The following is a 13,757-nucleotide window of genomic DNA, read 5'->3' as shown; positions in this document are numbered from 1 at the left end:
CACATAAGTTTTATTACAGCAGATACTCCGCTGCAGAATGTAAATTATAGACGATCACGAAGTTTTGTTGGATATGGTATAAGCACTTCGTTTTCACAACTTGATTCTTACCATACATTGATGATTAAAAATGGTTCAAATGGCTCTGAGCACTATGGGACTTAACATCTGAGGTCATCAGTCCTATAGAACTTAAACCTAACTAACCTAAGGACATCACGCACACCCATGCCCGAGGCAGGATTCGAACCTGCGACCGTAGCAGTCACTGAAGCGCCTAGAACCGCACGGCCACCGAGGCCGGCCATTGATGATCCGTGACTACCACCCATCGGTAAATTTAATACCGCCTGGTGGCGTTACGGCAACGTATGAGGTAAGGTAAGGACACTGTGCAACACATTTGAAAGGTCATTGCGATTGAGGACTTTAAGATTTGCTTCAAAGGTGCCTACAACCTTCCTCTGTAATGGTGCAAAAACGTGGCGCTCTGCAATGTCACCCTGGTGCTCGGCGATGCTTCAAACTGGAAAGTGCCGACACGTGCGAGAAAAACGCCAGAGCTCAGAAATTCATGTCAAGGGTAACGTGGATTGATGGTGTCATCACATTGGCACTAAATTTCGCCACAATTCTGACCAATGGCACCGTGGATGTGTCACACGACGAAACGATCGTCTTGCATGCATTTGAGACCTTCTTTTGATGACTTTGCGTTAGAGACCAGAACCGCGACGCCCACCGATTTCTTTCAGTGGCCGAAGAAAAACATTTCACACACACAGACGCTCAGAATCGACACGAAAAGACCTCAGTGTTGGCTTAGAGGGCGCCAGTCAAACAACCCCGTTTCTTCGGGCGTTGAATCCCACGCATTTCCGGATCGTAAACGACAAATCGCAGTGCGATCTACATCTACATGCGTACGCCGCAAGCCACCTGACGGTATGTGGCGGAGGGTACCTTGAGTACCTCTATCGGTTCTCCCTTCTATTCCAGTCTCGTATTGTTCATGGAAAGAAAGATTGTCGGTATGCCTCTGTGTGGGCTTTAATCTCTCTGATTTTATCCTCATGGTCTCTTCGCGAGATATACTTAGGAGGGAGCAATATACTGCTTGACTCCTCGGTGAAGGTATGTTATCGAAACTTCAACAAAAGCCCGTACCGAGCTACAGAGTGTCTCTCCTGCAGAGTCTTCCACTGGAGTTTATCTATCATCTCCGTAACGTTTTCGCGATTACTAAATGATCCCGTAACGAAGCGCGCTGCTCTCTATCTTCTCTATCTCTTCTATCAACCCTATCTGGTACGGATCCCACACTACTGAGCAGTATTCAAGCAGTGTGTGAACAAGTGTACTGTAACCTACTTCCTTTGTTTTCGGATTGCATTTCCTTAGGATTCTTCCAATGAATCTGCTTTACCGACGATCAACTTTATATGATCATTCAATTTTAAATCACTCCTAATGCCTATTCCAAGATAATTTATGGAATTAACTCATTCCAGTTGCTGACCTGCTATATTGTAACTAAATGATGACACTTGTCTACATTGAGATTCAATTGCCATTCCCTGCACCATGCGTCAATTCGCTGCAGACCTTCCTGCATTTCAGTACAATTTTCCATTGTTACAACCTCCCGATATACCACAGCATCATCCGCAAAAAGCGTCAGTGAATTTCCGATGTTATCCACAAGGTCATTTATGTATATTGTGAATAGCAACGACACTCCCCTGCGGTACACATGAAATCACTCTTACTTCAGAAGACTTCGCTCCATTGAGAATGACATGCTGCGTTCTGTTATCTAGGAACTCTTCAATACAATCTGATAGTCCATATGCTCTTACTTTGTTCATTAAACGACTGTGGGGAACTGTATCGAACGCCTTGCGGAAGTCAAGAAACACGGCATCTACCTGGGAACCCGTGTCTATGGCCCTCTGAGTCTCGTGGACGAATAGCGCGAGCTGGGTTTCACACGATCGTCTTTTTCGAAACCTATGCTCTATTCCTACACAGTAGATTTCTAGTCTCCAGAAAAGCCATTATACCTGAGCGGCAGGACAACCTTCCTGATAATCTTTAACACTGCTGACACCATCCATATTATTTAACCTATCCTTAAGGACAGAGTGGGTTTGCAGCCGCACTGAGCTCTCTAGCACCCCTTTCGAGTGCTATGCGATTGCAGTTTTTGCCCTGTTGTACAGGGTAGAGTCACAAAGGACCGTTTAAAACCATTCGACAAAATTTGAATGTGATCTTGAAACAACAAAAGGAAGCTAATGCTTTTTTAGCCTTCCTATTTCGTTCTCTCCGAAGGCGGGACCACGGGGGAAAGGGGGGAGGGCGATACTGTTACATGCATGAATAAAACGGCCACGAGTCCCTCTAAGATCTCGCTGGTCGGCAACACGCTCGCTGCCACCCCAACTCCTTTGTTGAGCACTTTGTAAACGTAGAATGAAGGCTTTCACGACCGGTTGACATGGCTGTTGATGTACTTTCCGGGATGTGAGGTCGTAGTCCAAGAACTTTTCTGCTCCTTACGTTTCGTCCAGGACTGCGCTGGACTTCCTCAGAGGCGCTGCTCCGCTGAGTCTTGCCGACTGACTGGTCGGGTGTCTGAGAGCGACTTATATATTGTGAGAAGGGGGGCGTGGTTCAGGTGACACGTGATGAGCAGTGATAATCCATAGCAAAGATAAGGTTGACTATCGATTGACTATCGATTGTCAAAGATAAAAATTGTTAGCAGTTTTGAAGAGCCACTGTCCATATATCGCTAAGTTTCATAGCCTCCTCTTTCCTATTAAAATTATCGTTATGTTTATAAATTTCGATAGCTTATCTATAAAGCCGTGGATAGTAATTTAACGTTGTAGATAAAACTTCGGTATCCGAAAACTTCACTTGGTGGTTGCCTGGTTGAAGAGCATGTTCCGCTACAGCTGACTTTTCTATTTTTCCAAGTCGACAAAGACTTTTATGCTCTTTCAGTCGCGTGTTTACGCTTCTTTTGGTAGTACCAATGTAAACTTTACCACAGGTACATGGAATTTTACACACCACATGTCGACAGGGGAGGGCGTTTATCCTTCACAGATCGTAGTACTTGACTTATTTTCTTAGTTGGTTTAAAGATCGGTTTCATGTCATGTTTTCGTAAAATCTTACCGATCCGATCTGTTACTTTTTTAATAAAAGGGAGAACTACTGTATTTTTCTGTTGTTGTGGTTCTTTCTTATCTTTTGGGTTTCTGTTCCTTGGACGCAAAATTCTATCTATCTCTTTTCTTGAGTAGCCGTTTTTTTTTTTGTTTTTTTTTTTTTTTTTTTTTTCAAAAGCCTGCTTCAGATGTTTCACTTCAGCATCCAAATGTTCAGGTGTACATATCCGTTCCGCTCGATCGACAAGACTTTTTATGACACCTCTTTTTTGTTGAGGATGATGATTAGAACTTTTATTTATTTATTTATTTATACGGACAGATATTTACATAAAGGGCATAAAAAAGACTGAAAGGGCATAAAAGTCTTTGTCGACTTGGAAAAATAGAAAAGTCAGCTGTAGCGGAACATGCTCTTCAACCAGGCAACCACCAAGTGAAGTTTTCGGATACCGAAGTTTTATCTACAACGTTAAATTACTATCCACGGCTTTATAGAGAAGCTATCGAAATTTATAAACATAACGATAATTTTAATAGGAAAGAGGAGGCTATGAAACTTAGCGATATATGGACAGTGGCTCTACAAAACTGCTAACAATTTTTATCTTTGACAATCGACAGTCAATCGATAGTCAACCTTATCTTTGCTATGGATTATCACTGCTCATCACGTGTCACCTGAACCACGCCCCCCTTTCTCACAATATATAAGTCGCTCTCAGACACCCGACCAGTCAGTCGGCAAGACTCAGCGGAGCAGCGCCTCTGAGGAAGTCCAGCGCAGTCCTGGACGAAACGTAAGGAGCAGAAAAGTTCTTGGACCACGACCTCACATCCCGGAAAGTATATCAACAGCCACTTTGTAAACGTACCTGTACAAAGACAACAAGTGTTGGGGTCTTAGGTTCCTAAAGGCATGATACGCTGCTGCTCTAACCACGACAACAGACTTAAGGCTATATGTAATGTAGTAAACGAGAGACAGAACAACCAACCAGGGATAAAGACAACTTTTTTACTGAACTGAATGGAAGGGCTATAAATGATGAATGACAGGTAGCAAATGCATTCAACGATCATTTCTTAAATATAGTAGAAAGCATAGCGTCAAACGGTTCACGGGCAGAATCACAACAGTATGTTGAAAATGTAACTTTCATAAAATTCAGTCATACGAATGTATCTGTTTGAAATTAAGAAAACAATGCATCCTCTCAAAAATGAAAGCTCATCTGGTTTTGACGATGTTTTAAATAGAGTATTCAAAATTTGCTCCCATGTAATAGGCCAAGTCTTGTCTGAAATATGTAAAGCATCAGTAACTCAAGGCATTTTTCCAGAGAGACTTAAATATGACATTTGTACACCCCTCTTTAAGAAAGATGATAAGAGAGATGTCAATAACTACCGACCTATTTCATTGCTGACATTATTTTTCAAAATTTTTTATAAGGTGATTTATTCTAGAATAGTATCTCACCTTAGAAAAAATAGTACGCTTAGCAAATCAAGCCAGCCGGTGTGGCCGAGCGGTTCTAGGCGCTTCAGTCTCGAACCGAGCGACCGCTACGGTCGCAGGTTCGAATCCTGCCTCGGGCATGGATGTGTGTGACGTCCTTAGGTTAGTTAGGTTTAAGTAGTTCTAAGTTCTAGGGGACTGATGACCTCAGATGTTAAGTCCCATAGTGCTCAGAGCCATTTGAACCATTTTAGCAAATCACAGTTTGGGTTTCAGAAGCGTTGTTCTACTGAGAATGCCACGTTCGCTCACCAGATTTTACAACGGTTGAATAATAAAACAGCGCCGCTTGTTATATTCTGCGACTTCTCTAAGCAACTGACTGTGTGAGTCACAGCATTCTCCCAGATAAATTGACGTTTTATGGGCTTGATTATATAGCCAACCAATGGATAAAGTCATATCTAACAAAAAGAATGCAGGAAGTAATTCAAGCTATATGGTCCAGGAACAGAATTTTGACTGGGCAGAAATCACGTAAGGGGCTCCCCAAGCTAGAATCTTAGGTCGACTACTGTTCCTCATATATGTAAATCCTCTACCGGCTAGTATACAACAAGCAGAATTATTCTTTTTCCAGACGATACTATTGTTGTAATCAATCCAACCTTACGTACAGAAACAGATGAAACGATAAACAAAGTTCTTAAAAGTATAATTGGCTGGTTTTCTGCAAATGGACTCACCCTCAATTTTGAAAAGATCTAACATATCCAGTTCTTCACATCTAGAGGTACTACACCAATGATAAGTATAACACATAGTGATGAAATAATAAATGGGAGCCGGCCGAAGTGGCCGTGCGGTTAAAGGCGCTGCAGTCTGGAACCGCAAGACCGCTACGGTCGCAGGTTCGAATCCTGCCTCGGGCATGGATGTTTGTGATGTCCTTAGGTTAGTTAGGTTTAACTAGTTCTAAGTTCTAGGGGACTAATGACCTCAGCAGTTGAGTCCCATAGTGCTCAGAGCCATTTGAACCATTTTTTTTAATAAATGGGACGGAAACTTCAAAATTCTTAGGGGTCGATATTCATAAGAATTTAAATTGGGAAAAGGACACTTTGGAACTTCTAATACAACTTAGTTGAGCCACGTTTGCTCTTAGAATCATAGCAAATTTTGCCAATAGACAAATCAGTAAGTTCACATATTTTGCATATTATTGAATAATGTCATATGGAATGATGTTCTGGGTTAACTCATCTTTAAGAAAGAAAGTATTCATTGCGCAAAAACATGTTGTAAGAATAATATATGGTGCTCATCCACTATCATCCTGTAGACATCTGTTTAAGGAGCTGGGCTTTCTGACTATGGCTTCACAGTATATTTATTCAATCATGAAATTTGTTAAAAATAACCCACTACAGTTCAAAAGGAGCGATCAGGTACATAATTACAATACCGGAAGGAAAAATGATATTCATTACTCCACATGAAGGTTGTCTTTAGCACAAAAAGAGTTGCACAATGCTGCAACAAAAATTTTTCATCACTTACCCAGTGATGTAAAATGTCTGACAGACAGCAAAGTAAAATTTGATAACAAACCGAGAAAGTTTATCCTTGACAACTCTGTATATCTTCTTTCTTATTAAAAAAAAAAGAAAAAAAGAAATACAGACTCAGAGGGGTGTTAGGGGTTTCCTGCCTGCAGACGCCTAGGAATCCGTTTGTCTCCACAGAGTTACATTTTTAGAGTGCACAACAAACGTGGGCAGGTGTCACCGAGAGCGTTGGGAAACTGGGTGGTCTTAAAGGGATCCTTTACCATATTATTCACACAAGCGTCAATGTCACACCCTCCTCCCCGTGATACTGCCCCAAGAGGAAACGAAATAGAAGAGCTGAAATAGCATAAGCACCCTTTACTGTTTCGGGATCACATTCAAATTCCGTCGAATAACTCTGAACTGTATCTAGTGGTTCCATCCTGTATACTAGAGCAACAAATGCAGTCGCACTTCACTCCAGAGGGCTGCGATCACGTTCAGTGTGGTTGCAGGCCCACAATTTCCTCAGAGAGAACGGTTGAATCGTCCGGGGCCGGGGGGTGTCGGCAGTGCCAAGATTGTGAAGAACGTCGTCCTGTTGTTGAGTATCATGAGAACCACCGTCTTCGACCGCGAAAAACGTGGGATTCAACGCTCGAAGCAGAGAGGTGCTTTCATTGACGTCCTTTGCGCTGCTCCCTAAGGTCTTTATACCCCATACTCTGCCACCCATAAGAAACCCATGCGGTTTCAACGCTGGGCGTCGCGGTCCTGACCTCAAACGGAGAGAGGTCAAAGGAAGGGATGAAACGTGGGTAACAGGGAGTGTGATGACCTTCTCATCGTGTGACACGTCCACGGTGGCGTTGGGCAGAATTGTGCTCAAATTTAATGCCAACGTGGCATCGTTAAGCTATCTTACACTTCACGTGACGTTCTGAGCTCTGGCTTTCTTGTCTCATGTGTGGACACCTTGACGTGTGAAGCCCAAGTGTGCGTTGGAGGGCGCCATGGTTTTGCACCATTACAGAAAGGTTGTAGGCACCTTTCATCTAATGGTGAACTTCTACGGCGCAATGGAGACGATTACAAGGGTTTCGGAAGAGTGACCCTTTAATTATGTCGGGCAGTATATATAAGTGGGCCAAAGGCCTTGCCGCAGTGGTAACACCGGTTCGCGTCAGATCACCGAAGTTAAGCGCTGTCGGGCTGGGATAGCACTTGGATGGGTAACCATCTGGTCTGCCGAACGCTGATGGCAAGCGGGATGCACTCAGCCCTTGTGAGGCAAACTGAGGAGCTACTTGATTGAGAAGCAGAGGCTCCGGTCTCGTGAACTGACATACGGCCGGGAGAGCGGTGTGCTGACCACATGTCTGCCCCTCCATATCCACATCCAATGACGCCTGAAGGCTGAGGCTGACACGGCGGCCCGTTGGTACCGTTGGGCCTTCATGGCCTGTTCAGACCGAGTTTAGTTTTTAGTATATATAAGTGGAGCAGAGAAGAATAGGGAATCGTTCTAGCTGTGGTACGAGCAGTAGATGAGGAAATCCCCCGACATGTTAGTCTGACGAAACGCAGACTGTTGTCGCCGGTGTCTGGAAATGAGCATCTCGGGAACGGCGAACTGGACGGCGGTCGGCGTGCTAGTGTTGTGAGCATTTGTGCAAAGTGGTTGGAGGATGGTGAAACCACGAGTACGCGGTAACATGATGGACGTCCGCGCCTCATCACGTGGAGGTTGGAAGTTTGACTGCTCTGTAAAGCAGTACAGGCGGCGACATGTGACAGATCCGGCGGTAGAGTATAATGCTCGTACAGGCACAAGTGTTTCGGAGCACACTGTTCAGTGCACAGTGTTGAACACGGGGCTCCACAGTACATAACTCCTGCGTACTCCCATGTTAACCCAACGTCAGTTACCATTACAGTGGTCAGATGAATCATGCCAAGGTTGGTCGATGATCGCCTCCGGATCCTCCGTCGTCCTGCAAGATAAGTGTCCGTGTTACAAGGCCAGAATCGTGTCACAGAGCCTTGACGATCACTTAGTGAACTCATGTTGGTCTCATGGCCATCAAATTCGCTTGATCTTTAGCCGATGGAATACCTATGGGACGCTGTCCGGCGCCATCTTCGCGCACACGAACCTCAGGCTTACGATTCAACCTGACCTGTGCTTGGACATCTTGTGCGACGTACCTCTCGAAACTTCGCAAGGACTTCTCAAATGCAGCTGTGAGGAACATCTTCAACGACAGGGAGAGCGGAGAAAACTACATTTCATTGTGGAGAAAGGTGGTTTCACCATTTAAATAAATAATTTATTATTATGTATTTTATCACGACTTCTAAATTATACATTGCTCTTGTTTCCAGGAGTGGGGGAAGGGGGGGGGGTGGAAGATGTAGAGAGTTTCCTCCGCAGCGAAATGAAGTGACTGGTTCCTCCAAGAAGTTCTTTCGACTACTGCACAATGACGCTGAATATCGTAGTAAGTGAGGTTATTGCATCTTTCTAAAACTCTATATACTAGAGGACTTCAAAAAGTAAGTTACACAAATTGTTTCGCGCTAAGACCATTGAGCTACAAAAGTAACGCTTTGTCAGAAGAGAGTACATGTTCTCGATTTCCTGCAGACAGTCTTCTGCTTCCGTATGCAGAACAGGTGTATCACAGTACGGGCGTGAAATCATGCGGCAAGTGGAAACGTAGTCCAAAGCTGAAATACACGGTACAGTATGATTCATGGGGACAAAACACGTACACTGCACACGCGTTAACCGTGAAATTCTGGCGATATATGGACCAAATGCAGTGGCGTCCAGCCATAAAGAAACAGTGCCAGCAGCTTGACGAATGCCACACAGACGTGCGTGATGCTAATCAGGATAAAAGGTCACCTACATCGACCGCAGACGAGTGTCCAGGCACTAGGAACTAATTCAGTGCAATTCCAGATTTTCCAACGATGAGGACTTTCACATAGCGGTTCTTAAATGGCTCCGTGAACGCGAAGCGGATTTCTTTTGACTGGTTGAACGTTCCGTCCATTCCTTACCGACATGTGGTGACTATGCTGAAAAGTAGTGTAATGTATCTGTGTCATTATGAAGTGTAATGTAGTACAGTATACAATAAAGGTTACCTGACCTGCCAAAAATAATGTGTAACTTACTTTTTGAAGTACGTTTGTAGTATTAGATCATCATCGCCATTAAATCTACGCCTTGGTTTGGTATAATACCTTTCTACGGGATTATCAGTGCGCATCTGTAGCCAGTTGACATGATTGCAGAAATACTGTACGTCGCCTCCACGTCAGTTTGCTCTTTGCGTTGACGAGATATTAAATCTGGAGAGGAATTCCGCGTTATGAAAGACATTGTTTTACAGTCTTGCTTTACCCAGACACGTTTCAGCACATTATATGCTATCTTCAGTGGACTATTTTGTTTATTTTCTTTCTGCGAAATTATTGTTATATGTTTACCTCTTGTGTTGGTTATATTAATTTTATCTCAGAAGTACCTACAATTTGCAAAAGGAGTGGTCATTGGGTGCCCAATATTTTACAGCTACATCCAAAAGATACTAAACCTTTCACTAATAATCAAAAACGCACTGAACAGCGAACAAAATTTATATTATACTGTTTCCAAATATATATATATATATTTATCTTCGTTTTCAGTTAAATCATCCACATTCGCAGTATGGCAGAACTGCAACAAAATACTAATATTTACATGAACAGTGGATATCTGTGTCAATAATTAATTTAATGTTTCAATTTCTCTCGGTTCACTCTGACAGTGACTGCTAATTTGGAGTTTATTATGCCACCAAACAGAAATTCCCAATAGTAGAAATGACTCATTGTGCTTTATTTTACGTGGTTTCCTATCAGTCGCACAGAGTTCAGCATCTGTCTCCTGCGCGCTGTTTCGCAGTATGCGCTGTCACCGGTATCAGCATGAACAATCATCTTTTGGATCGGTACTCGACACTCACGTGATATTGTACGTCCTCTGGCAGTGCTCGCCGTCAAGGGGGATCACTGCTGCCGTGGGCGACTTGGGCTGTGGGTACACCTGCAACAAGGAAAATACCTTAAGAATCACGTAAGCACTAGTCTGACCTACAGTTACTAGCGGGAACACAGAGTACTAACATGATTACTATAACTCATTCCGTCATGTTTCATTTGTACAACACAAATCATGTATCATCAGTTACGTTACTAATTAGAAATTTGAGCGTATTTGACAATTTCATCTACGGTATTGAATCTAGATTGTAACCAGTTACTACAAGGCACGTTAATAAAAAACAAGTGCTACAAATATAGTCAGAGAACGGTTTCCTTTGCGAAACAGTCTTTTCTTCATTTAAAATGGCTTCTTTACATTTTATTTTCAATGTATCCAGAAATTTACCATACACAGATAACATACATTTACTAGCACAAAACAGTATGAGACGAGGCTGACAAATGACTTCCGAGAAAAATGTGTTGTAGGTATTTGTAGTCTATATTATCTAAAGCTATCACAGTTTTATTTCATGAACGATTCAAAATACTGAAACGTCGCGATTTTGTTGTCTGACTAACACATTCAATCTTAGGTCACTCTTAATGTCCGCCTTTGTTACAAATACACTCCTGGAAATTGAAATAAGAACACCGTGAATTCATTGTCCCAGGAAGGGGAAACTTTATTGACACATTGCTGGGGTCAGATACATCACACTGACAGAACCACAGGCACATAGACACAGGCAACAGAGCATGCACAATGTCGGCACGACTACAGTGTATATCCACCTTTCGCAGCAATGCAGGCTGCTATTCTCCCATGGAGACGATCGTAGAGATGCTGGATGTAGTCCTGTGGAACGGCTTGCCATGCCATTTCCACCTGGCGCCTCAGTTGGACCAGCGTTCGTGCTGGACGTGCAGACCGCGTGAGACGACGCTTCATCCAGTCCCAAACATGCTCAATGGGGGACAGATCCGGAGATCTTGCTGGCCAGGGTAGTTGACTTACACCTCCTAGAGCACGTTGGGTGGCACGGGATACATGCAGACGTGCATTGTCCTGTTGGAACAGCAAGTTCCCTTGCCGGTCTAGGAATGGTAGAACGATGGGTTCGATGACGGTTTGGATGTACCGTGCACTATTCAGTGTCCCCTCGACGATCACCAGTGGTGTACGGCCAGTGTAGGAGATCGCTCCCCACACCATGATGCCGGGTGTTGGCCCTGTGTGCCTCGGTCATATGCAGTCCTGATTGTGGCGCTCACCTGCACGGCGCCAAACACGCATACGACCATCATTGGCACCAAGGCAGAAGCGACTCTCATCGCTGAAGACGACACGTCTCCATTCGTCCCTCCATTCACGCCTGTCGCGACACCACTGGAGGCGGGCTGCACGATGTTGGGGCGTGAGCGGAAGACGGCCTAACGGTGTGCGGGACCGTAGCCCAGCTTCATGGAGACGGTTGCGAATGGTCCTCGCCGATACCCCAGGAGCAACAGTGTCCCTAATTTGCTGGGAAGTGGCGGTGCGGTCCCCTACGGCACTGCGTAGGATCCTACGGTCTTGGCGTGCATCCGTGCGTCGCTGCGGTCCGATCCCAGGTCGACGGGCACGTGCACCTTCCGCCGACCACTGGCGAACCCATCGATGTACTGTGGAGACCTCACGCCCCACGTGTTGAGCAATTCGGCGGTACGTCCACCCGGCCTCCCTCATGCCCACTATACGCCCCCGCTCAAAGTCCGTCAACTGCACATACGGTTCACGTCCACGCTGTCGCGGCATGCTAACAGTGTTAAAGACTGCGATGGAGCTCCGTATGCCACGGCAAACTGGCTGACACTGAGGCGGCGGTGCACAAATGCTGCGCAGCTAGCGCCATTCGACGGCCAACACCGCGGTTCCTGGCATGTCCGCTGTGCCGTGCGTGTGATCATTGCTTGTACAGCCCTCTCGCAGTGTCCGGAGCAAGTATGGTGGGTCTGACACACCAGTGTCAATGTGTTCTTTTTCCATTTCCAGGAGTGTATATATAAACGATTTTCCGTCTAATATACAACAAGCAGAAAAAGTTCTATTTCCGGATGACATCAGTATTGTAATCAAGGCAAATATGCACACGACAGCAGAATAAATGGCAAACAATGTTCCTAACGGTGTCATTGACTGGTTTCTTCTGAACGGCCTCACTCTCAATTTTAAGGAGACACAATACATAATTTTTTTTTACATACAGAGGTACTACACCAATGATACGTCTAAAACAAGGTGAGGAAATAATAATATGGTGGAAGCTGCAAAATTTTTAGATAATCATATTAATGAGAATTTAAACTCGAAAAATGATATTTTAGATCTCCCAAAACAACTGACTTCACCAACATTTTCGTTTAGAATCACGGCAGATCTTGCGGAGAGATAAATCAATAAATTGACACATTTTGCATATTTTAATTCAATGTCACATGGAAATAATGTTCCGGGATAAGTTATAGTCTGACAGACAGCCAAGCAAAATTAGAAAACAAACAGAAAAATTTTCTCTCTGTTAACTCCATCTACTTCATAGAACCATTTCTATTATTGTAATGTGTAAGAGGTGGTGGACAGGAATTACTAACTCACATCTGTGGGTTTAATAGTAACAATAATAATACGACAAAAAGAAAAAAAAAACAAAGAAAACAACATTTCAGCATGATGCCGTATTTACATATTAATTTGCGATAGTATATTTAAAGTTACTCGTTCCACATCATTTCGATTTATCGTGAAAATGATCCACGAACCTTGAAACTAATTTAACGCTTGCATGAAAAGAGATACTGAAGCAAGTACTGTTTCCCTCTGATGGTAAGAAGTACTTTTCAATAGCTTTCTAAAGTTCTTGAAAACACGAGTACAGTGATATAACACCTGCTGGTCTTGGCATTTGAACTAATGGCGAAAATATGACAATTGTGCAAAAATTCAATGGCAAGGCTGCTGGTATTGTCTACTGGGAGTAAACATCGCCAAAGTGGCTGTCCTGACAGATTCCATCGTCATATCAACCCTTTCGACTGTTAACTAGTTTCCATAAAATCTTTTCACTTAATGCATCCACATTTTTAAAGCTTTCTAAGTCCTTCTCATACGCTAGAAGAAAGCACATCTATTTATTTACAACATCTACGCTTGATTTTTTAGTACCTACGTCGTATAAAGTAGAGCCAAGAGGAAATTAATTTTACATTGGTAGCGTAGACTTATTTTCTCGCTGCAAATAACAACTGAGCCTAGCATGAGAGTCCTACTTATACCGCAATAGCATATTCCTGAGGACTTGCTTTTCAGCTTGAACAGACTCCTCAGAGACTTAAGTGAAAAGTTTCAACAGCAGTATCAACATGGGTTATATCACTGCGCTCATCTCTTCAGAGGCCTTCGAACACCCTTCAAAGAAAAGTACATCGTTCCATTTAAAAACTACACTATCCACAATATCTAGATTGATACAAGCGTTAATA

General features: G+C 43.6%; 1 protein-coding gene across 1 annotated transcript in view; it reads right to left on the bottom strand.

Annotated features, from left to right (window-relative positions):
* The window catches only part of LOC126188074 (uncharacterized), a 260,110-nt gene that overhangs the window by 52,509 nt on the left and 193,844 nt on the right, over positions 1-13,757 (bottom strand). Inside the window, exon 2 of the mRNA XM_049929523.1 lies at positions 10,217-10,296. Coding sequence (XP_049785480.1) covers positions 10,217-10,296 — 80 coding nt within the window. The remainder of the gene's footprint in view (positions 1-10,216; positions 10,297-13,757) is intronic.

This window comes from Schistocerca cancellata, chromosome 5 (genome assembly GCF_023864275.1).
Source record: "Schistocerca cancellata isolate TAMUIC-IGC-003103 chromosome 5, iqSchCanc2.1, whole genome shotgun sequence".
Classification (NCBI taxonomy): domain Eukaryota; kingdom Metazoa; phylum Arthropoda; class Insecta; order Orthoptera; family Acrididae; genus Schistocerca; species Schistocerca cancellata.
Note: the sequence above shows the minus strand (reverse complement) of the source record. Positions and strands in the feature narration are given on the sequence as shown.